Source organism: Bos grunniens, chromosome X (assembly GCF_055505025.1).
Source record: "Bos grunniens cultivar Pamir isolate PY7600 chromosome X, Bosgru_T2T1.0, whole genome shotgun sequence".
Classification (NCBI taxonomy): domain Eukaryota; kingdom Metazoa; phylum Chordata; class Mammalia; order Artiodactyla; family Bovidae; genus Bos; species Bos grunniens.
The window spans coordinates 40568054-40591917 of NC_141194.1; the positions used below are offsets into that span (position 1 = coordinate 40568054).

General features: G+C 36.1%; 1 protein-coding gene across 8 annotated transcripts in view; it reads right to left on the reverse strand.

Moving 5' to 3' along the window:
* CASK (calcium/calmodulin dependent serine protein kinase) overlaps window positions 1-23864 on the reverse strand; it is a 377321-nt gene that overhangs the window by 280896 nt on the left and 72561 nt on the right. For 4 of the 8 annotated variants that reach the window (XM_086387080.1, XM_086387078.1, XM_086387076.1 and 1 more), the window contains exon 2: window positions 20846-20958. In XM_086387080.1, coding sequence (XP_086243206.1) covers window positions 20846-20958 — 113 coding nt within the window. Of the gene's footprint in view, window positions 1-20827; window positions 20959-23864 lie in introns of all 8 variants that reach the window. The other 4 variants (XM_086387075.1, XM_086387073.1, XM_086387079.1 and 1 more) reach the window with 1 other exon arrangement.

A 23864-nucleotide genomic window follows, 5' to 3' on the forward strand; every position in this document is an offset into this window, starting at 1 on the left:
TTTGAAGTATTGGTTGTGCAACACGCATTGTTGTGGAGAAGAACTGGGCCCATTTTGTTGACCAATTCTGACTGAAGGCATTTGGTTTTTGGTGCATCTTAACGATCTGCTGAGCATACTTCTCAGATGTAATGGTTTTGCCAGGATTCGGAAAGCTATAGTGGATCAGACCAGCAGCAGACCACCAAACAGTGACCAAGACATTTTTTTGGTGCAAGTTAGGCTTTGGAAAGTGCTTTGGAGCTTTTTCTTGGTCCAACCACTGAGCTGGTTGTTGCTGGTTGTTGTATAAAATCCACTTTTCATCATGCAAGAAATGGTTTGTTGTTGCACAGAATAAGAGAAGACGATGTTTCAAAATGACAATTTTTCTTGATTTGCGGTCAGCTCATGAGGCATCCCAGAGAAGGCAATGGCACCCCACTCCAGTACTCTTGCCTGGAAAATCCCATGGATGGAGGAGCCTGGTAGGCTGCAGTCCATGGGGTCGTGAAGAGTCGGACAGGACTGAGTGACTTCACTTTCACTTTTCACTTTCATGCATTGGAGAAGGAAATGGCAACCCACTCCAGTGTTCTTGCCTGGAGAATCCCAGGGACGGGGGAGCCTGGTGGGCTGCCGTCTATGGGGTTGCACAGAGTCGGACATGACTGAAGTGACTTAGCAGTAGCAGCAGCAGCAGCAGCATGAGGCATCCACTTATCAAGCTTTTGCACCTTTCCAATTTGCTTCAAATGCCTAATGACAGTAGAATGGTCGATGCTGAGTTCTTTGGCAACTTCTCATGTAGTTGTAAGAGGATCAGCTTTGATGATCCTCTCACTTGATCGTTGCCAACTAATGATGGCCAGCTTTTATGCTCTTCATCTTCAAGGCTGTCTTCTCCTTTGCAAAACTTCTTAAACCACCCCTGCACTGTACGTTCGTTAGCAGTTCCTGGGCCAAATATGTTGCTGATGTTTTGCAAGTTATCTCTGCTGCTTTATAACCCATTTTGAACTCGAACAAGAAAACCACTTGAATTTGCTTTTGGTCTAACATCATTTCCCTTCCCTAGTCTAAATAAATATAAAATAAACAGCAAGTAATGTCATTAGCAAAAAAAAACAAAACAAAAGCAAGAAATGCACAGTAAAATGATATATAACATAACCAAATTTATTTAAGAATATATTCCAATATCAAACAGCAAAGTTCAACAATGCAAAATGGCAATTACTTTTGCACCAACCTAACAGCACTCCACTGTATGAATATACTACATTTATGCCATTCTACAGCTATTGGACATTTGGATTATTTCCAATTCAGGACTAGTATAATTCTGCTAAAAGCATTCTTGTACATGGTTTTTGGTGGACATATGTTGAGGAATTTCTGATGGGTATATATCTAGGAGTGAAAATGCTAGGTTATTAAAGTATAGATACATCAGTTTTGGTCTATATTCCTAAATAGCTTATCAGAGTGGTTGAACTAATTTATACTCTTATTATAGTAAGAGTTTTGGTGGTTCTATGTCTTCACCAACATTTGAAATTGTCATTTTCAGTTTTTAGTAACATGGTTGAGAAAGCAGTGGTAATACTTTGTGGTATTAATTTGCATGTCTCTGATGACTAATGAAGTTGTGTACAGTTTACCAATCATTTGAATAAATTTATTTTCCTGAAATATTTTCCAAGTCTTTTGTCCATTCCTGAGACTTCCTGATCTTTCTCTGGTATCTCTACAGAAATTACTTTGAGGATACCTAGACTCGAATTTCTCATATAAGAAGGCTACCACCCACTACCATAACTAATTATATGACCTCATTATAGCAAGCTGCCAAGCGAGCTTCCACACCAAAGTAGTCTGGATATGCTAGAGTGCTAAGTCAGGTAAGAAGGGATAGATAAGCACAGTATTAAAATCATGTGATAATCAAAGTATTAGAATTAGGGCTCCAACTTTGGAGTTGTAACCATCAAAGCGTAACAACAGCCTATTTACATTTTACAGATGTAATCTTTGCAAAAGAGCATAAACTTTCTTCTGCTCATCAACTATTACATTGTTCTTTTATTGTGTCATCCCGAGTATATGTGAGTGAGTGTGTGTGTGTGTGGGCATGCTCAGTCGTTTCTGATTCTCTGTGACCCCATGGACTACAGCCTATCAGGCTCCTCTATCTGTGGAATTTTCCAGGCAAGAATACTGTAGTGGGGTGCCATCTCCTCCAGAGGAGTTGGTATCAATATAATTTTGAGACTTGATGTTTCTTTTTTCTGTTGGAACCATATGTTATATTTTATTTATGTGCTCAGTTGTATCCAATTCTCTGCATTCCCATGGACTTGTAGTCTGCCAGGCTCTTCTGTCCATGGGATTTCCCAGGCAAGAATACTGGAGTGGGTGGTCATTTCCTGCTCTAGGGATCTTCCTGACCCAAGGATCAAACCCACGTCTCCTGCATTGACAGGTGGTTTCTTCACCACTGACCACCTGGAAAACTCATCCCTAGAATCTTCAGTAAATTCACAAAACTTACATGACATTCCTTCACTCACTCAATAAATATGTACTGAATATCTACTTTGTGTCAGATATAGGTCTAGATGTTCAGAGTAAAGTTGTGAAGAAAACAAGGAAAAATTTGTTTCCAATCCACACACACGTTTTGTTTGTGGCAGAGGAGGCATATGAACACAAAGGTAGCTACACTCTAGGATACAAAGCCTGAGGACTAACAGTCTGACATGTATGGAAAAAATGGGCACTAGAGTCCAAAAGGCAGACCAACTTGGGTTCAACTGGCTCTATCATTTCTGTTCATCAATCAAAAAGTTCTCTCACTTCTCTAATCCTCAATATCCTCATACACAAAATGTAGGTAACATATATTTTGCAGGATTTCTTGGAAGAATAGATGAGATGACATATATAAACACAATACCTAACAACAGGCCTAGCATTTTAAACAATGAAGGATCTGGACATCGCAGTGATGAAAAGGGGAATATGCCTATTTATTTGGTTACTGGTGAAGTCTTCACTACAAAGAGAAACAAAATTGATTCTGTTTATGTATACATGCTGCTTTTTTTGATGTGCTACTACCAAAATCATTTAATTATAATTATACAGTCAGTTATTCATGCTGCTGAAGAGGTGAGCAGTTAAGATTACAAAGCAAAAATTCATATGACAGAAAATTTTTTATTTTTTTTTAACCACTCAGCAAAATTTTAGTGGCTAAGTTTACTATCAAGCTAAGTAAATCTCCAAACCCAGCCATTCGCCTTGTGTAAATCAAATTTAGGCTTTAGTCAAATTACAAATTATTTCTAATCAAGGTCTTTCAAGACTCAGAAGTTGACTCCAAGCTTATCCATGAAAGGTTCTACTGTAAAAGTTTGATTTTTACTTATATAGTCCTTGGGTATATCCTCTTTCTAACTCTAAGTACCTATGATTTTCTATGAGACTAAAAATAAATGTGATCTCAAATGAAAGGTACAGTTTTTATCCAAATAATGTCCTAAGAAATAATTTCTACTGGGTTGTTTTATAAGTGATGGAACTGGTTTCTAAAAGGAGAGTAACCTAATAATAGGAACCAGCAATTCGAGACTCTCCACTGATGAAGACTGACCTAGATTTGAAGGCCCTGATTACAGATCACCATAACAAATGTAATACTGAAAAAGTCTGAAATACTGAGGGAATTACCAAATGTGACATAGGGACATAAAGTGGGCAAACACTTTGGAAAAATAGTGATAATATATAGACTTGTCCAAGGTAGGGTTGACACAAACCTTCAATTTGTAAAAAATGCAGTATCTGCAAAGTTCAATAAAGCAAAGGGCAATAAAACAAGGTATGTCTATATATACTGTTGATTCATTAATATTGAACTTCGGCCAACAGTCCTATAACTCATGCCTGACTAAGCTTATCTAACACTTGAATTTTCTCTCTAGGGCACAATGCAACCTTACTGTGCTTATGAACACTAGACAATACTTGTAGTACTATTCTTGGGGACCACTTGAAGCAGCAAACTAACACAAAGATGTAAAAAAAAAAAAAAATATATATATATATAGCACTAAATAGATCATAAAAGAACCCTTGTTTCTATCATGAAAGCCAGAACAAGAAGGCAGAGTGTAGCTTGTTCGACCTCAGCTGGGCATGTGTGCACAGAGTGATTCAAATTTTTTGCCACGTTGCACATGTCTGTGAATGACTGTGATAGTGCCAAGCATATTCATTTTGGGGTTACAAATAAATTTTAGCCAGTAAGTATATTTGCAAATACAGACTCTCTGAATTGGGATAGACTGTCCATAAACGTTCACAGCAGCATTATGCATAATAGCTAAAAAGATGATACAATGCAAATGTCATTAACTAATACATGAATATATAAAATGTGGTATATCCACACAAGGGAATGTTATTCGGCTCTATAAGGGAATGAAGTACTGGTATATGCTACAACTTGGATGAACCCCGAAGACACGTTAAGTGAAAGAAGCCAGGCACAAAGGTCACATATTGTATGATTCTATTTATATGGAATGTCCTCAATAGGCAAATCCACAAGAGACAAAGCAGATAAGTGGTTGACAGAGGCTAGGGAGGGGTTAGATAATATGTGTCTACTAATGGGAACGGGGTTTCTTTTAGGGGTGATGAAAATGGCCTGGAAATAGACAGTGATGAGGGTTGCACAAGTCTGTGAATATACTAAAAGCAAATGAATTGTATAATTTAAAGAGGTAAATTTTATGGGATATGAATTTATCAAAAAAAGCTATTATGAAAATAGACCCCACTCCAAATATGCTCAAATTTTTGTGGCTTAATTATCCATTTTGTGAATGAGCATATAGATCATGAGAAAACTTTAAGGATTTTTTTTTTCATTTTAAAATTATTGTACTTAACAGAAAGTGCAAAGATAGTACAGAGAGGTTCTTAACTCACTCTCTCCCTGATGGTAACACCTTTTGTAGCTAAGTGAAAGTGTTAGTCGCTCAGTCATGTCCGACTCTCTGTACACGGGATTCTCCAGGCAAGAATACTGGAGTGGGTTGCTATTCCCTTCTCCAGAGGGTCTCCTGACCCAGTGATCGAACCTGGGTCTCCCACATTGCCGGCTGATCCTTTACCATCTGAGCCACCAGGGAAGATCCCTTAGTACCTAACTGTAGTACAATATAAAAACCAGGAAAGTGAAATTGGTAAAAACAACAGGCCTTATTCAGATCTCACCAGTTTTACATGAACTCATGCGTATGTGTAGAGCTAATCAATTTTATCACAATGTGTAACTTCACATAGTCACCACACCAGAGACACAGAACTGTTCCACAAAGATCCCTACAACAATCCTAACATACTACCCTTTATAGTCACACCTACCCCTCTTCATGCTCCTCACACAAGCTTTGTGGTCCCCAGCACCTGACAGTCATTAATCTGTCTTCCGGTTCTATAATTTTATCACTTTGAAATGTATACAAAGAAAATAACACAGTATATGACCTTTACAAATAGCTTTTTTAAAAATACAGCATTAATTCCCTTGAGACTTTTAAATACAGCATAATTCCCCAATTCCCAAATAGCTGTATGCGTCCAAAGGTTTCTAGTCTTTTTTCTTCCTTCTGTTGAGTAGGTGTCCATGGTATGGATGTACCACAATTTGGTTAGTCATTAACCCATTGCAGGACATTTCAGTTCTTTCTAAATTTTACCTCTTTCAGATAGAACCACTATGAAAACCTGGTTGCAGGTGTTGGTGTGAAAACAGGTTTTCCTTTCTCTGGGATGTACATTTCCCTAGAGTACAATACCTAGACTGTATGGCAAATTGTTTTTCCATAGTGACTACACAACTTTAAATTCCAAACAGCAACATATGAAAGATGCAGTTTCCCTATATCCTTGCCAGATGTGGTACTATCATTTTAAAAAATTTCAGCTTTTCTGATAGTTGTGTAGTGTAACCTCACTGTGGCTTAAATTTGTACTTCTCTAATGATGTCAAACATATTTTCACGTGCTTGGGAGGAACCTGTACAATCCTTTTTGGGAAAATGCTTCTTTTACCCACTGCCTAATTAGATGATCTCTCCCTCATGCCCTACTTCCTCCTGTACATGCACATGCTCTTTGTCTATCTCCCTTCACTACTGTTGAGATTCTTTTTTTTTTTTTTTAATCTACAAACTGTGAATTTGGTATCATGTCTAAGACCTTCGTCTACCAGGTCCCAGAGATTTTCTAGTATGCCTTTAAAAAGTTCTGGAGTTTTATGTTTTACATGTAAATCTACCATTCAGTTTGAATTGATTTTTATATAAGATGTGAGGTTTATGTAGAGGTACAATTTTTGGCCTATGGATAGCTAATTGCTCTATTACTCTTAAAATATAAAACACCCTATCTGTTCTTCATTGAATAGGATTTGAACCTTTCTCAAATATCAGTTAGTTGTATCTATGTGGGGCTACTTATGGGCAATCTAATGTGTTGCAATGAACTATGTGTCTATCCCTCTGCCAGTACTACACTTAAATAACTATAGCCATATAAGTTTTAAAATGGGGTGAATGATTCGTCTCATTTCATTATCATTTTTTCAAAATTTCCTATGCTTTTGTCTTTCCATGTATATGTGAGGATAAGCTTTCTATATCCACAGCAAATCTTCCTGGGGTTTTAACTGGAACTGGAGCAAATCTAGAGAGTAATTTGGGGAGAAATGACATCTTTACTATATTGAGCCTTCCAATCCATGAACAGAGTACATTTCTCCATTTATTTAGATCTTTGATTTCTTTCATCAGAGTTCTGTAGTTTTTTAACATACACGGCTTCTACAGGTTTAGTGGGATTTATACCTAAGAATTTCATTTTGCTTTGGGTGATTGCAAATAGTATTTTGTTTTTAACTCTAGTTTCCAGGTGTTCTTTGCTAGTATATAAGGATACAGAAATATAATTTTGCTATGTTCATCTCATATTATTGATAAACTCACATTAGCTTTAAGATGTTTGTTTTTTGGTAATTGTGATTTTGTACAAAGACTTTCATGTCATTGGCAAATACGAGCAATTTCATTTCTTCCTTTCCAATCTAAATGCTTCTATTTCCTTTTCCTGTCTAACTGAGGTGGCCTTCAGCATTAGGCTTAATAAGAACAGTCACCGTACACATCCTTTGTTCCCATTCTGAGGAGAAAACCATTTTGAGTAAAATTTTCCAAAAGATGTAAGGTCTAGATTCTAGATTGTCTAGATTCTTCAATCTAGATTCAATGTCTAGATTCTTCTTTTTGGCATGTGGATATCTAGATGTTACACCAGCATTTGTTGAAAAGACTATCCTTTCTCCATTGGATTCCTTTTGCTACTTTGTTAAAGACGAGCTGACTCTATTTGTATGGAACTACTTCTGTGCTCCCTTTTATATTCCATTAATCTATTTGCTGAATTTTCACAAATTATTGAAGCTTTAAAGTAAGCACTGAAATTGAGTAGTGTCAGTGCACCAACTACGTTCTTTTCATCTTCTTTGATTTCTACCATGAGTTTTACACAGTTTTCTTTGTATAGAGCTTGTATGTTTTATTAAATTTACACATTTAAGTATTTCAGTATTTTTAGTGCTAATGTAATGGCACTGTATTTTGAATTTCAAATTCCAATTGTACATTGTTGATATACAGGAAAACAGTTGACTTCCGTATAGCAACCGTAGGACTTGAAACCCTTCTACAATCACTCATTAGTTTTAGGAGGTTCTTGTTGATTCTTTGAGATTTTCTACATAGTCATATCATCTGATGATAAAGTTTTATTTCTTCTTTCCCAAACTATATAGCATTAATTTCCTTATCCTGTCATATTGCATTAGCTAGGACTTCCACACAGGAAGCTGAATAGTTGTGGTAAGCAGGGACATCCTTGCTTTGTTCCCAATTTGAGAGAGAAAGCATCTACCTTATTACCAATAAGTATGATGTTGGCTATAGCATTGTTGTTTTTTTAAATAGCTCCTCTTTATTAGGTTGAAGAAGCTTCCTTCTATTCCTATGCTGCTGGAAGTTTTTATTCATGAATGGGTATTGGATTTGACAAATACTTTTTCTGCAACTATTGATATGATCAAGTGATTTTTCTTCTTTGTCCTATTGAGATGATAGCTTACAGTAATTGATTTTTGAATGATGAACCAGCCTACTGTACCTTCATTTCTTTTTAACATAGGAATAATATTCTACTATAAGTAATGTTTCATTTTGTTTATCTATTCATCAGTTGATAAACCTTTCATTTGTTTCCATAGTTAGGATACAGTGAATGAATAATACTGCTATAAACATTTGTGTACCAGGTTTTGCATCAACACATATTTTCAGTACTCAGGAACATACCTTGGAGCGGAATTGCTAGGTTATAGGATAAGTCTATGTTTAACTTTTGAGGAATTGCCACACTGTTTTCCACAGTAGTTCCACTATTTTATATTCCTGCCAGTAATGTATGAGGATTCCAATTTTCCACACCCTTGCCAACATATGTCACTGTCTTTTTGAGTATAGCCATCCTAGTAGGTGTATAGTGGTATCTCATTATGGTTTAGATTTCCATTTCCCCAATGACGCTGAGCATACTTTGACATGTTTATTGACAACCCTTAAATCTTTCATCCCCAAGGAAAAAAAATGCAAAAAAGCAAAATGGCTGTCTGAGGAGGCCTTAGAAATAGCTGTGAAAAGAAGAGAAGCGAAAAGCAAGGGTGAAAAGGAAAGATATACCCATTTGAAGGCAGAGCTCTAAAGAACAGCAAGGAGAGATAAGAAAGCCTTCCTCAGTGATCAGAGCAAAGAAATAGAGGAAAACAATAGAATGGGAAAGACTACAGATCTCTTCAAGAAAATTAGAGATACCAAGGGAACTTTTCATGCAAAGATGGGCTCAATAAAGGACAAAAATGGTATGGACCTAACAGAAGCAGAAGATACTAAGAAGAGATGGCAAGAATACACAGAGGAACTATACAAAAAAGACCTTCACGACCCAGATAATCACAATGGTGTGATCACTCACCTAGAGCCAGACATCCTGGAATGTGAAGTCTAGTGGGCCTTAGGAAGCATCACTATGAACAAAGCTAGTGTAGGTGATGAAATTCCAGTTGAGCTATTTCAAATCCTAAAAAATGATGCTGTGAAAGTGCTGCACTCAATATGCCAGCAAATTTGGAAAACTCAGCAGTGGCCACAGGACTGGAAAAGGTCAGTTTTCATTCCAATTCCAAAGAAAGGCAATGCCAAAGAATGCTCAAACTACTGCACAATTGCACTCATCTCACACGCCAGTAAAGTAATGCTCAAAATTCTCCAAGCCAGGCTTCAGCAATACATGAACCGTGAACTTCCAGATGTTCAACCTTGATTTAGAAAAGGCAGAGGAATCAGACATCAAATTGCCAACATCCGTCAGATCATCGAAAAAGCAAGAGAGTCCAGAAAAACATGTACTTCTGCTTTACTGACTATGCCAAAGCCTTTGACTGTGTGGATCACCACAAACTGTGGAAACTTCTTAAAGAGATGGGAATACCAGACCAGACCACCTTACCTGCCTCTTCAGAAATCTGTATGAAGGTCAGGAAGCAACAGTTAGAAGTGGACATGGAACAACAGACTGGTTCCAAATAGGAAAAGGAGTACATCAAGGCTGTATACTGTCATCCTGCTATTTTAACTTATATGCAGAGTACACCATGAGATATACTGGGCTGGATGAAGCACAAGATGGAAACAAGATTGCTGAGAGAAATATCAATAACCTCAGATATGCAGATAACACCACACTTATGGCAGAAAGCGAAGAACTAAAGAGCCTCTTGATGAAAGTGAAAGAGAGTGAAAAAGTTGGCTTAAAGCTCAACAATCAGAACACTAAGATCATGGCATCTGGTCCCATCACTTCCTGGGAAATAGATGGGGAAACAGTGGAAACAGTGACAGACTTTATTATCCTGGGCTCCAAAATCACTGCAGATGGTGATTGCAGCCATGAAATTAAAAGATGCTTACTCCTTAGAGGAAAAGTTATGACCAACCTAGACAGCATATTAAAAAGCAGAGACATTACTTTGCCAACAAAGGTCCATCTAGTCAAGGCTATGGTTTTTCCAGTAGTCATATATGGATGTGAGAGTTGAACTATAAAGAAAGCTGAGCACCAAAGTATTGATGCTTTTGAACTGTGATGTTGGAGAAGACTCTTGAGAGTCCCTTGGAATGCAAGGAGATCCAACCAGCTCATCCTAAAGGAAATCAGTCTTGAATATTCACTATAAGGGCTGATGCTAAAGCTGAAACTCCAATACTTTGGATGCCTGATGCAAAGAACTGACTCATTTGAAAAGACCTTGATGCTGGGAAAGATTGAAGGCGGGAGAAGGGGATGACAGAGGATGAGATAGTTGGATGGCATTACTGACTCAATGGACATGAGTTTGAGTAAACTCCACGAGTTGGTGATGGACAGGGAGGCCTGGCATGCTGCAGTCCACGGGGTCACAAAGAGTCGGACACGACTGAGTGACTGAACTGAAATCTTTGAAGAATGTCTATTCAAACCAATTATTGATTTTAACTGAGTGTCTTTTTATTGACTTTTCAGAGGTCTTTGTATATTTCATATAATATATCCTTCTTAGAGACATGATTTGGAAATGTTTTCTCCCATCCGGTGTCTTATCTTTTCACTTTCTTGACAGTGTCCTTTGAAGTACAAAAGTTTTCCATTTCGATGAAGTCCAAGTTATTTATGTTTTTCTTGGTTGCTTATGTTGTAGGTTTCATACCTACAAAACCATTACTTAATTCAAGGTCATAATTTATTCTCATGTTATCTCCTAAAAGTTTTATAATTTTAACTCCTACATTTAAATTTTTATTTATTTTTTTAATATAAATTTATTTATTTTAATTGGAGGTTAATTACTTTACAATATTGTATTGGTTTTGCCATACATCAACATGAATCTGCCACGGGTGTACACGTGTTCCCCATCCTGAACCCCCCTCCCTCCTCCCTCCCCGTACCCTCCCTCTGGGTCATCTCAGTGCACCAGCCCCAAGCTAGTACATGATAGGCGGCCAGCTGTGTGTTTTTGTCCCCCTTCCTAGTACCTCTGATTTGGAGAGATTATTCTTTCTTTATTGAATCACCTTGGTACTGTTGTGGAAAACAATTTGACTGTAAATGTATGGCTTATTATTAGATTCTCAATTCACTTCCATTAGTCTATATGTCAATCCTTTATGCTAGTATCACACTATATATGTATTAAAGTAGCTTTGCAGAATACTTTAAAGGGGGAAAATGTGAGTTCAACTGTGTCTTTTCCCCTCAAGATTATTATGGATATTCGGTGTTCCCTTGGCTTTTTGTGTGAATTTTATAACCAGCTTTGCAATTTCTACAAAAATGATGGCAAGGATTTTGGCAGGGATTGCATCAAATCTGTAGATCAATCTGGGAACACTATTTTCTTAATAATATTAGGTCTTCTGAATGATGAACATGGGCTGGATTTCCATTTACTATACCCTTAGTTTTTCAATAATATTTTATCTTTTTTATTAAAAAGATTGTTTTTGGCTGCACTGGGTCTTCATTGCTGTGCACACGCTTTCTCTAGTTGCAGAGAGCAGGACCTGTGTGTTGCAGTCTGTGAGCTTCTCACTGCAGTGGCTTCTCTTGTGGAGCATAGGCTCTAGGTACTTGCGCTCCAGTAGTTGCCATACATGGGCTCAGAAGGCATGGCTTGTGGGCTCCATAGTGCTAGCTCTGTAGTTGTGGCACACAGGCTTTATTGCTCCACAACATGTGCCGCTGCTGCTAAGTCGCTTCTGTCATGTCCAACTCCACGGGACCCCATAGACGGCAGCCCACCAGGCTCCCCCATCCCTGGGATTCTCCAGGCAAGAACACTGGAGTGGGTTGCCATTTCCTCCTCCAATGCATGAAAATGAAAAGTCAAAGTGAAGTCGCTCAGTCGTGTCCAACTCTTAGCAACCCCATGGACTGCAGCCCACCAGGCTCCTCCGTCCATGGGATTTTCCAGGCAAGGGTACTGGAGTGGGGTGCCATTGCCTTCTCCACCACAACATGTGGGAGATCCCCAAACCAGGGATGGAATTGTATACCATGCCTTGGCAGGCAGATTCCCCACTAGACCACTCGGGAAGCCCCTCAGCAATATTTTATTCTTTTCAGTTTACAAATATTATATTTACTATTTCCTTGGTCAAATATGATAATTATTTTATTCTCTTCAGTGCTACATTAAGTACATTTGTAGTCTTAAATTCATTTTTATATTGATCCTGTATCCTGCAACCTTCCTAAACACATTTATCAAAATAATATCAAATACACATTTTTTGGTGGATTTTTTAGAGTGCCCTACATACATGATCAAGTCTTCTGCAAACTGAAGAAGTTTTATTTCTTCCTTTCCAATCTGGATACATTTCTTTTTCTTGCATAATTTCCTGACTGAAATTTCCAGTATAATGTTGTATAACAGTACTAAGCATTGACATCTTTGGTTTATTTGCAATTTAGAGGGAAAGCATTCAGTCATACATCATCAAATATGAAGTTAGCATTATTTTTCTTAAATGCTTTTACTCACATTGAAAAAGTTCCCTTCAACTCCCAGTTTGTTGAGTGTTTTTTATCATGAAAGAGTATTGGATTTTGTTAGGTGCCTTTTCTGTATCTATTGAGATGATCATATGGATTTTGTCTTTTATTCTACTAAGATGTATCACATATTGATTATTTAAAATGTTCAACCAAGCTTGTATTTTGAGTGTAAACTCCACTTACTCATTGCATACAATGCCTTACAAAATAGCTTGAGATAATTAACATACCATACATTTTGTCTACAAAATGTACAATTTAATGGATTTTAGCATATTCAGTCATGTAATCACCACATTCAATTTTTGATTATTTAATTACCTCAGAAAGAAAACCTATACCCATTAAAAGTACTCTCTACATTCCACTTTTCTCCAGATCTTGGCAGCCACTTATCTACTTTCTTCTGTTACTATATGTTTGCCTATTCGAGACATTTTATATCAAGAGCATATATAATATGTGGTCTCTTGTGATTAACTTCTTTCATTTAGCATGATGTATTCAAGATTTATCCATGTTGTAGATTATATTAATATATGTTTCCTTTTAATTGCTGAATAACCCTCCATTTGATGGATATACCACATTTTCTCTAACCATTCATCAGCTGACATTTGGGTTCCAACTTTTAGCTATTATGAATAATGCTATTAATATTCTTATACATGGTTTTCTGTGGACATGTTTTATTTCTTCTGGGTTTATGCCTAAGAGTGAAACTGCTGGGTTATATACTAACTCAAGTTTTTAACTTTTCGAAGAACCGTAAAACATTTATTTGTTGCTGGATCAGATCAGCTAGTATTTTTTTTGAGGACAGATGTGCTAATATATTCACCATATGTGATATTTTTTCGTGTTTTCTTCTCTTGTGGTGTCTGTGTCTAGTTTTATTACTGGGGTTAACGTAGGTCTCATAGAATAAGTTGAGAAGTATTCCTACTTCTAATTTTTTAGAAGAATCTGTGAAGGAATGGTACAAATGCTTTTAAAGTGTAGTACAGTTCACCAGTGAAATCACCAAGGTCTGAAACTTATATGGGAAATTTATAACATTTTCAGTCTCTTTTCTTGTTAAAAGTCCATCCACATATTCCTTCTTGACTCAGCTTTGGTAGCTTGCCTCTTTCTAGAAACTAATCTGTTTCATCTAGCTTATCTAGTTTGTTGGTATACAATTGTTCATAGTATTCTTACTTTTTTTTTTTTTAACTTTTGCAATGTCATTCCTGATTAGTTTGAATCATCTCTCTTTTTCTTGGTCAGACTAGATAAGAACTACTCAATTTGGGGCGTCTTTTTAAAGAACTTTTAGTTTCATTGATTTTCTCTATTGTTTTCTGTTCTTTCGTTTATTTCTCCTCTAATCTCTATTATTCCCTATTTCTGCCTGTTCTGGGTCCAGATTTCTAGTTTCTTGAAGTGAAAAGTTAGGTTACTGATCTTCTGTTCAATATAGGCATTTATAAAAAAATTTCCCACAAAATTTTGCACGTTGTTTCCGTTTTCATTTACCTCAAAGTATTTCAATTTTTTCTTTGACTCATTGGCTATTTGATAGTGTGAGGTTTAATTTCCATGTAATTGTGATTTCCCCAAATTTCCTTCTGTTACTGATTTCTAATATCAGTCCTTTGTGGTCAGAGACTATATATGATTTCAATCCTTTAAATTTTATTAAGACATATTTGATGTGCTAGCATTTATACTATATAATGTTCTATGTGTACTAATGAGAATGTTTATTCTCCTGTTGTTGGTTGAAATGTTCTATAGGTATCTATCAGCTCTAGTTGGTTAGTGTTATTCAAGTCTTTTCTTTTATTGATCCTCTATCTAGTTGCTATATTGATAATTGCAAATTAGTCAATGAAGTCTCCAACTATTATTGCTAAAATTTCTATTTCTCCCTTTAATTCTGCCTGGTTTTGTTCTATATATTTTGGGGCTCTGCTGTTAGGTGCATATATGTTTATAACTATTGTATCTTCAAGATGAACAAACCATTTTATCATTATAAAATATCCTTTATCTCTAAGTAACAATTTCTGTTTTAAAGTCTATTTTATCTGATATTATTACAGCCACACCAGCTCTCTTTTGGTTACTGTTTGCATGGTATACCTTTTTCTATTCATTTACTCTCAACCTAGTGGTGCCTTTGTATCTAAAGTGCGTCTCTGTTTCTAAAGCAAAGAAAACCATAAACAAAATGAAAAGACAGCTAACAGACTGAGAGAAAATATTTGCAAACAATGCAACAGACAAGGGCTTAATTTACAAAATATACAAACAGTTGAATTATAAATTAAAAAAACAAAAAACCCAATCAAAAAATGGGCAGAAGATGTAAATGGACATTTTTTTCAGAAAAGACATACAGATGGTCAATAAACACATGAAAAGAGGTAACTCACTGCTAATTAGAGAAATCCAAATCAAAACTACAATGAGGTACCACTTCACATGAGTCATAATGGCCATCATTAAAAAGTCTACAAATAATAAATGCTGGAGAAGGTGTGCAGAAAAGGGAAGCTCTTACACTACTGGTGGGAATGTAAACAAGGTGGACCATTATGGAAAACAGTATGGAGGTTCCACAAAAAACTAAAACTATAGTTGCCATATGATCCAGGAATCCCATTCCTTGGCATATATCTAGACAAAACTAGAATTTCGAAAAATACATGCATTCCTATGTTCATAGCAGCACTATTTAAAATAACCTGGGCACGTAAGTAACCTAAATACCCACTGACAGATGAATGGATAAAGAAGATGTGATACATACATACAATGGGATATTTGCCATTTGCAGCAACATGGATGGATTTAAGAGATTATCATATTAAGTGAAGTCATTCAGAAAGAAAAAAGACAAATACCATATGTTAACATTTATATGTGGGATCTAGAATATGACTCAAATGAACTTATCTATAGAACAGTCTAACAGACATAGAGAACAGACTTGTGGTTGCCAAGGGGGAGCGAGTTGGGGAGGAAAGGATTGGGAATTAGGATTAGTAGATGCAAACTATTATATATACAAGGGATAAACAACCAAGATCCTACTGTAGAGCACAGGGACCTATATTCAATTTCCTGTGATAAACCACAATGAAAAATAATATGAAAAAGAATATGTATGTATAACTGAATCACTTTGCTGTACAGCAGAAATTAACACAACATTTAAATCAGCTATACTTCAAAAAAGTTACAAACAATAAATGCTGGAGAGGGTGTGGAGAAAAGGGAACCTTCTCGCACTGTTGCTAGGAATATAAATTGATACAGCCACTATGGAGAAGATTATGGAGGTTCCTTAAAAAACTAAAAATAGAACTACCATATGACCCAGTAATCCCACTACTGGGAATATACCCCAAGAAAACCATAATTCAAACTGACACATGTACCACAACATTCACTGCAGCACTATTTATAACAGCCAGGACACAGAAGCAACCTGGATGTCCACTGAGAGATGAGTAGATAAAGAAGTTGTACAAATACACAAAAAGTAAACTTTAAATTGGTGGATTAGCAGAGTAAGAGATAAACCATCAATTAAAATAAGTTTTAAGATAATAAACAACGGATTTCATTAATGGGGTATGTATTTAAGTAGGAAAATATCCTCCAATCCTAATATAAATTCACTCAGCTTTCATTTAATAGAAGCTTCTTTTTCATCTCATGCCCCTAAACATCAACTTCACTTTTTCATACATGTGAAATAATAAATTCTTAACCATTTAGGAATAATATGTCTTTTTAGGAATCTAATAAGAACTTAGACTTTCTAGGAAAATGAATATATATATATATGAATATATATATATATGAATATATATATATATGAATATATATAAAACCCTTACAATTTAAGGGTTTCTTGGATATTCTGCAGCCTATAAGTTAGATCGCCTATTGAAAAAAAATTATGATTTTAATGGGAAAATACAGAACAGATATTCAAATAATTACAATATCTTATCTTCAATAGAGCAATGAGTGTAAAATATTAAAACATATGTGTTGCTGCTGCTAAGTCGCTTCAGTTGTGTCCGACTCTGTGCGACCCCATAGACGGCAGCCCACCAGGCTCCCCCGTCCCTGGGATTCTCCAGGCAAGAACACTGGAGTTGGTTGCCATTTCCTTCTCCAATGCTTGAAAGGAAAAGTGAAAGTGAAGTTGCTCAGTCATGTCTGACTCTCAGCGACCCCATGGACTGCAGCCCACCAGGCTCCTCCGTCCATGGGATTTTCCAGGCAAGAGTACTGGAGTGGGGTGCCATTGCCTTCTCCATAAAACATATATAGGTGGTCTCTAATTACTATACATATTTCATTTCATATTTGTAATTTGTAAATTATATATTTAGAATTTATTACTTATTTTTCTTATAAAAATATTAGAAACAATGGTTGGGACTATTAAATTGCAAGTCTCTTAAGAATAGATGCTCTTAAGATAGAAAACTAATAAGGACCTGCTGTATATAGCACAGGAAACTCTTCTCAATACTCTGCAATGACCTGTATGGGAAAAGAATCTGAAAGAGTGGATATTTGCATATGTGTAACTGAATAGTTTGCTGTATAGCAGAAATTAACACAACATTGTGTATCAACTATACTCTAGTAATTTTTTAAAAAAAATAGGTACTAAAAAGCCTCTTGATGAAAGTGAAAGAGGAGAGTGAAAAAGTTGGCTTAAAGCTCAACATTCAGAAAATGAAGATCATGGCATCTGGTCCCATCACTTCATGGGAAATAGATGGGGAAACAGTGGAAACAGTGTCAGACTTTATTTTTCTGGGCTCCAAAATCACTGCAGATGGTGACTGCAGCCATGAAATTAAAAGACGCTTACTCCTTGGAAGGAAAGTTATGACCAACCTAGACAGAATATTCAAAAGCAGAGATATTACCTTGCCAACAAAGGTCCACCTAGTCAAGGCTATGGTTTTTCCAGTGGTCATGTATGGATGTGAGAGTTGGACTGTGAAGAAAGCTGAGCGCTGAAGAATTGATGCTTTTGAACTGTGATGTTGGAGAAGACTCTTGAGAGTCCCTTGGACTGCAAGGGGATCCAACCAGTCCATTCTGAAGATCAGCCCTGGGTGTTCTTTGGAAGGACTGATGCTAAAGCTGAAACTTCAATACTTTGGCCACCTCATGCGAAAAGTTGACTCATTGGAAAAGACTCTGATGCTGGGAGGGATTGGGGGCAGGAGGAGAAGGGGCCGACAGAGGATGAGATGGCTGGATGGCATCACCGACTCGATGGACGTGAGTTTGAGTGAACTCCGGGAGTTGGTGATGGACAGGGAGGCCTGGCGTGCTGTGATTCATGGGGTCACAAAGAGTTGGACACGACTGAGTGACTGAATTGAACTCTTTTTATTTGTCTATGTATCATAATGACCTAGGCAAATAAACAGCATACTTTTTATTCCCAGGTGACCCTTTATGAAACTTATTTTACTCAATAATGTATTTGAATACAAATGTACTAACAGGAAAAAATACTGAGGCAATGACAAAGACTAAATAAACCACAAAAAATATAATAAAAAAGAAAAGAATAAAATTGATTTTAAATTATCTGTTGCTTGAGAAACAGGCTTCATTAGAGGAGAATATAACGGTAAATATAGATATTTCTAGATATTTTTGTTTGAACATACAGGTTCCTTTTTACTGTGTTTCAGATTTCACTGCAAATATGTTTCTTCTTAATACAATATCTCCTACCCTTAGCCATAAATAAGGTCATTATTGGACAGTAACAATTTTAATGGACTGGAAGGGCAAATATGCTTTGCCTGTAGTGACTGAAGAGCGTTGAAAAAAGTAAGGGGTGGAGAATATTGTTCAAAGAGGTTTTATATAATAAAATAAATAATTATTTATTATACATCTTAAAACGTGTTCACATTAAATTTAAGTGTGTGTGTGTGTGTGCGCGCGTGTGTGTGTTAGTCGCTCATTCGTGTCCGACTCTTTGCGACCCCATGGACTGTAGCCCTCCAGGCTCCTTTGTCCATGGGATTCTCCAGGCAAGAATACTGGAGTGGGTTGCCATTTCCTTCTCCAAGCTAGTATAAAAATAACCAATAGAGGGTAAAGGAGCTCCACTGAAAAATTTTTTTAAAAGAAAAAACTTTGGAGTGGGTTGGAGATGAAATTTTTATTGTTTCTTAATCATTATGAATGTCACTGTGTTAAAGAAGATGGAAAAACTACATTTTGGTGCCATAAATATAAAGGAACAATTGCACATTTTCATTTGAATAATGTCGAACTTTTATCAAAATGAGATAAAGTCGTGCATAATATGCAGAATTCAACTGGATACCATTTAATATCTATAGGTTGTGACCCTATCATATAAGATCAATGGATTGACCCAGCCTTGTCTTCAGAAAAGGTCTCAAAGACATTTGTATACTCAAAACAATGCCAAAGCACTAACAAGTGAATGACATAAGACTTAACCTCAGAGACATGGATGATATACCAACCCTATCTTTTTAAGTTTGGTATTTGACTCCCTGGCTAGGTGACAATGAAAGAAATTCAGTCTGGCAGGCTGGGTCTATAGCTCCCTGTTAATGAAATCTGTCAATAAAGAACCTCAGCCAACTGAGAAAGTAATTAATTGTCCTCATAAAAAATGTCTTTAGACTGTAGATTCAAAATTAGGTATAATAATAAATAAAATCAACATAACATAGGCATATGGAGTGATTGATTTAGACTTATGATTTTAAACAGGAATCTTACTAAATTCATCAACACTATCAAAGCATTTAAAAGAAATAAAGATTCAACACATCTACATATTTACTGAACTAGGTTTATACAAAATTACCTAAGTATTCAGGAAGTTTTTTGTTATTAATTGATATCTAAGGTACAGAAAATCAAATACAGTATATTAAAGTGCAGTTTAAAAGTTTTAGGAAACATAGTGGTAAAACCTGATTAGAAGTAAATTTCAAATTCTGCTCAGTTTATAAAATAATTTGTATTCAAAATAGCCAGCTCCAGAATATGAAACCATAAAATGTAAAAGCCCTAAATCCAAGAATTTAAAGATTAAAGCACTAAAACACCTGTTATCCTTTGTGAATAACAACTTGTAGAATCTTCCACAAACAGTAGGAATAATTCAAAAGGTTTCAAAAAAGTATTTAAAACTAAGGATACTGAAAAAAGATCTGAAGGAATAGATTAACTTGGAGCTCATAGTATGTGGGCTTCTACTTGTTAAAGTAAGATAACTGGATAAAATATAAAAAGGCTACTCTGCTTTAGCTTTTCCAATTTAAACTATTAATTGCATTGCTCTTGAGATTAAGAAGGAAAAGACTTAAGAAGGATATGTCTTTTACTGGATTGTGAAAAAGTCTAAAGTTAGAAGACAGGGTAATTAGAAAAGTTAATAATATAATTGTGCCATCTGCTTATATATTGCTTATATATACTGCTTATATATTGTCTATAAACATTTATACATAAACATGGTTAACTATATCAATGTCTTAAAACAAAATTTTGAGTCCTGCAAGTCCAAACAGTACAGACCTTTCAAATTTTCACAGACACCATAAGTGACTTAAGCAAAATGTGAGGTATTAGTCTTTTAGTTCTGTTAGATCACAATCCTAAGGGTAATAAGTTACAGACTTTAAGGGAACTCAGATGAGTTTGTTTTGAATCTGCAATGATTATATTTGTGCCGTTATTTCTCTTTTCACCCTTCCCATTCCATGCTCCATACTATAGGACTCCAAGTTAGATTCTACAAGATATATTTTCACATTTTACTTTCTTCCTAGTAAAAAAACATAGGCCAATAGCAATCCTAGATGATTTTATAACTTTGTTAATCACTCTAGCTATCTTTCAAATACTGTGTTCTAGAACTCCAGAAAGCTACAATGGAATTTAAACTGTCTCCACCCACTTCCCACTATATTATACCCTCCACTTCCCCACCCCCAGATGAAGGTTAGGTTGATAGATGGATTGAAGATGAAATAAAGCCAGACATCAAATAACTTACTTGAAATCCATCTCTTACCTTCTGTACTTAACCCTGGACTTGATGTGAACTTGGCTACATCAACAATTTTTACAGCAAATTGTTGCCCAGTTTCTCTGTTGATGCATCGTCGTACAACACTGAAGGGACCCCTAAAATAAAAATAAATAAAAGCCAAGTTTAAGTTGCTGATTTTCTTAAGTTCCTATTACCCTTTAATATCTTATTCATATTTCATTTTCTACTATAGCCATAGTTTTCAAGATATAATTGAACACAATTTTGAAAATATTTTCCTATAATTTATGAGGTAATTATTTGAACTTACTAAGCCATAAAAATAAGAAACAAATTTACATTTCAAAACCACTTTAAAAATTTTGAGATAGAATTCTATTCAAGGGAAATAATCTTGGTAATTTTCTCTACACATTATCAACATCTTAAATAAAATAAGAAAATGTTCACAGTGGTAGTGTATGTAACTTTTACCTTTTGAACCAGATACTTAAATCATTCTCTCATCTTAGCCATCACTTATCTAATCTTCACTAACAAGTCCTACTGAGTTTATCTCAAATATCTCTTAATCCTGTCCACTTCTCTCCATGTCTCATAACCTAGTCTAAGCTACTACCAATTTCTACTGGGACCAATGAAAACTTGTTTCTCCCATGGTTATTGTGGTGATGCTTTAAAAATGAAAATCTGATGGTATGTTTCTGCTTAAAATCCCACAGAGACAAGGTATTTGCAACACATGCACTTAGTCAAGAACCAAAATAAATAATTCTTAAATAAGAAGATATGCTCCAAGGAAATCTGGGCAAAAGACTTGAATAGACACTTCATGAAGAGTAAGACCTGCATTATTCAATTTCCAGCAGCCTCTCCAGTCTCAACTGAAGTCACAGAGAAATCCTTCATCCTCCTCAAACTTCAAATTAGAATTATTCTAAGTCGCCACAGAAAGAAAGTAATTTCTACTAGCAGAACCACTGGTCCAGACATTCTTACCCAGTTCTCTCCTCAGTTGAAATTGGTGGCTTTCAATACTGGCCATATAATTGAAGCAACTGGGATGATTGATAAAATAACAATGCCCAGGCCCAGGCATTAAAAACACAAATATGCACTTGGTTCCTTATGACACATTATTGACCAGGGGATTCTGGCAGAAACTAACACCTGTAGCTGACAATTTGTTATGTAAGTTAATATTGAAACGTCTCTGGTCAATAATGTTTGGGCAACAAAAGACGAATTAATATGTCTCTGGTCAATAAATTGTTAATAGTTGAAAAATAAGTTTCTGAACTAAAGTTAATCCAACATGCTTGAATCAACTACTGATTAATATAGAGTTCAATCACAATTTACTACATTAGTTTATTTGAAGGCTAGCATAGATTTTTTTGGAGACTACATAATTTATTAAATACACACACATGTATGTGTATACATGTATGAATTTCCCTCCTTCTCAGGAAACAAAACAATGTCGCTGATTTTTACAGGTAGAAAAAAGTACACCTGGATGTGTGTGTGTGCTAAGTCACTTCAGTCCTGTCCAACTCAGTGCAACCCTATGGACTGGAGCCCCCAGGCTCTTCTGTCCATGGGGATTCTCCAGGCAAGAATGATCAGAAGACAGCAAAAAGTTCTTCATGTACAGTAGGACATTTGTGATACTGCTTGCCTTAAAGTTTGTTTGTCTTTATTCTTGCAATCAGAGAACAGGCAAAAGAATATAATCTAACCTAGATTTAAACATTTCTCTGAGATCATATGAATCAGTTATTTCATCCTGCAGTCATCAGGACATCAATTATTCCTCAGTTTCAAATCTCTCGTCCAGCAATCTAATAAAGCTAAACTGAAACAAAAAGAAATGGTAATAATGTACCTTTCAGCACCCTATACAAAAAGGACCTTTTGATAATCAAAACCGTTCAAAGATTTTCCTCTGTGAGAAGACAATATAACAATGTGAGTCTGCACTCCCACAAATGTTTTCATTCTCAAGGTGGATGTCTTACTTGTGATGACTTATCCTGACAATACCAAGCAATTTCAGGAAATGTTTAGTGTAATTGGTTTTTGTCCACACATAAACCCTTGGGACTCTATTTATATATATATTTGTATAGTATGCTTCAATTCACTACACCTTTTGGATAACTTCCAAGTTTTAAAGGACTGTGAGAATGAGAGAAAACAATAGTAATTAATAATTAAATTTTGGAAGCCAGAAAGCAGATGGAGTAATGGTAACTGGCTTAGCATTTGTAGGAAGCCTGAATTGCAAGGGGAAAATAATAGTTCAGAACCAAATTCATTTACACTACAGAATTCTCAAGAAGCATCTGAACTCTGAGAAAGAGAGGGTGGGGCTAAACTAACAAGGTTTGAATGAAATCTATTAGAGAAGTAGTTAAGAGTCTTAGATCTGGGACTTCCTTGGTGGTTCAGTGACTTCCCTGGTGGCTCAGACTGTAAAGTGTCTGCCTACAATGTGGGAGACCTGGGTTCAATCCCTGGGTCGGGAAGATCTCCTGGAGAAGGAAATGGCAACCCACTCTAGTATTCTTGCCTGGAAAATCCCATGGATGGAGGATCCTGGCAGGCTACAGTCCATGGGGTCGCAAAGAGTCAGACACGACTGAGCAACTTCACTTTCACTCTCTTTTTAGTGGCTAAGACTCCACACTCCCAATGCAGGTGCCCTGAGTTTGATCCCTGATCAGGGAACTAGATTCCACATACTGCAGCTAAGACTTGGCATAGCTAAATAAATGAATAAATTAAAAAAAAAAAAAAAGAATCTCAGATACTCCTCCTCTATTCCACGCCACTGGGTACATGCCCTACCTTAACCTCACAGAGGGCAATTCACTGAAGAGGGTAAAACATAGGGTCATATAACTGGTGACACAGGCAGCTGAGGAAGTGGACACTATATAAAAAACAAAGGGATTATGTGATCACACACAAAATGAATGTAGACAGCCCATCTTCTTTTCCCATTCACTGGGGGAGATATTAAAAGCTAGCTCTT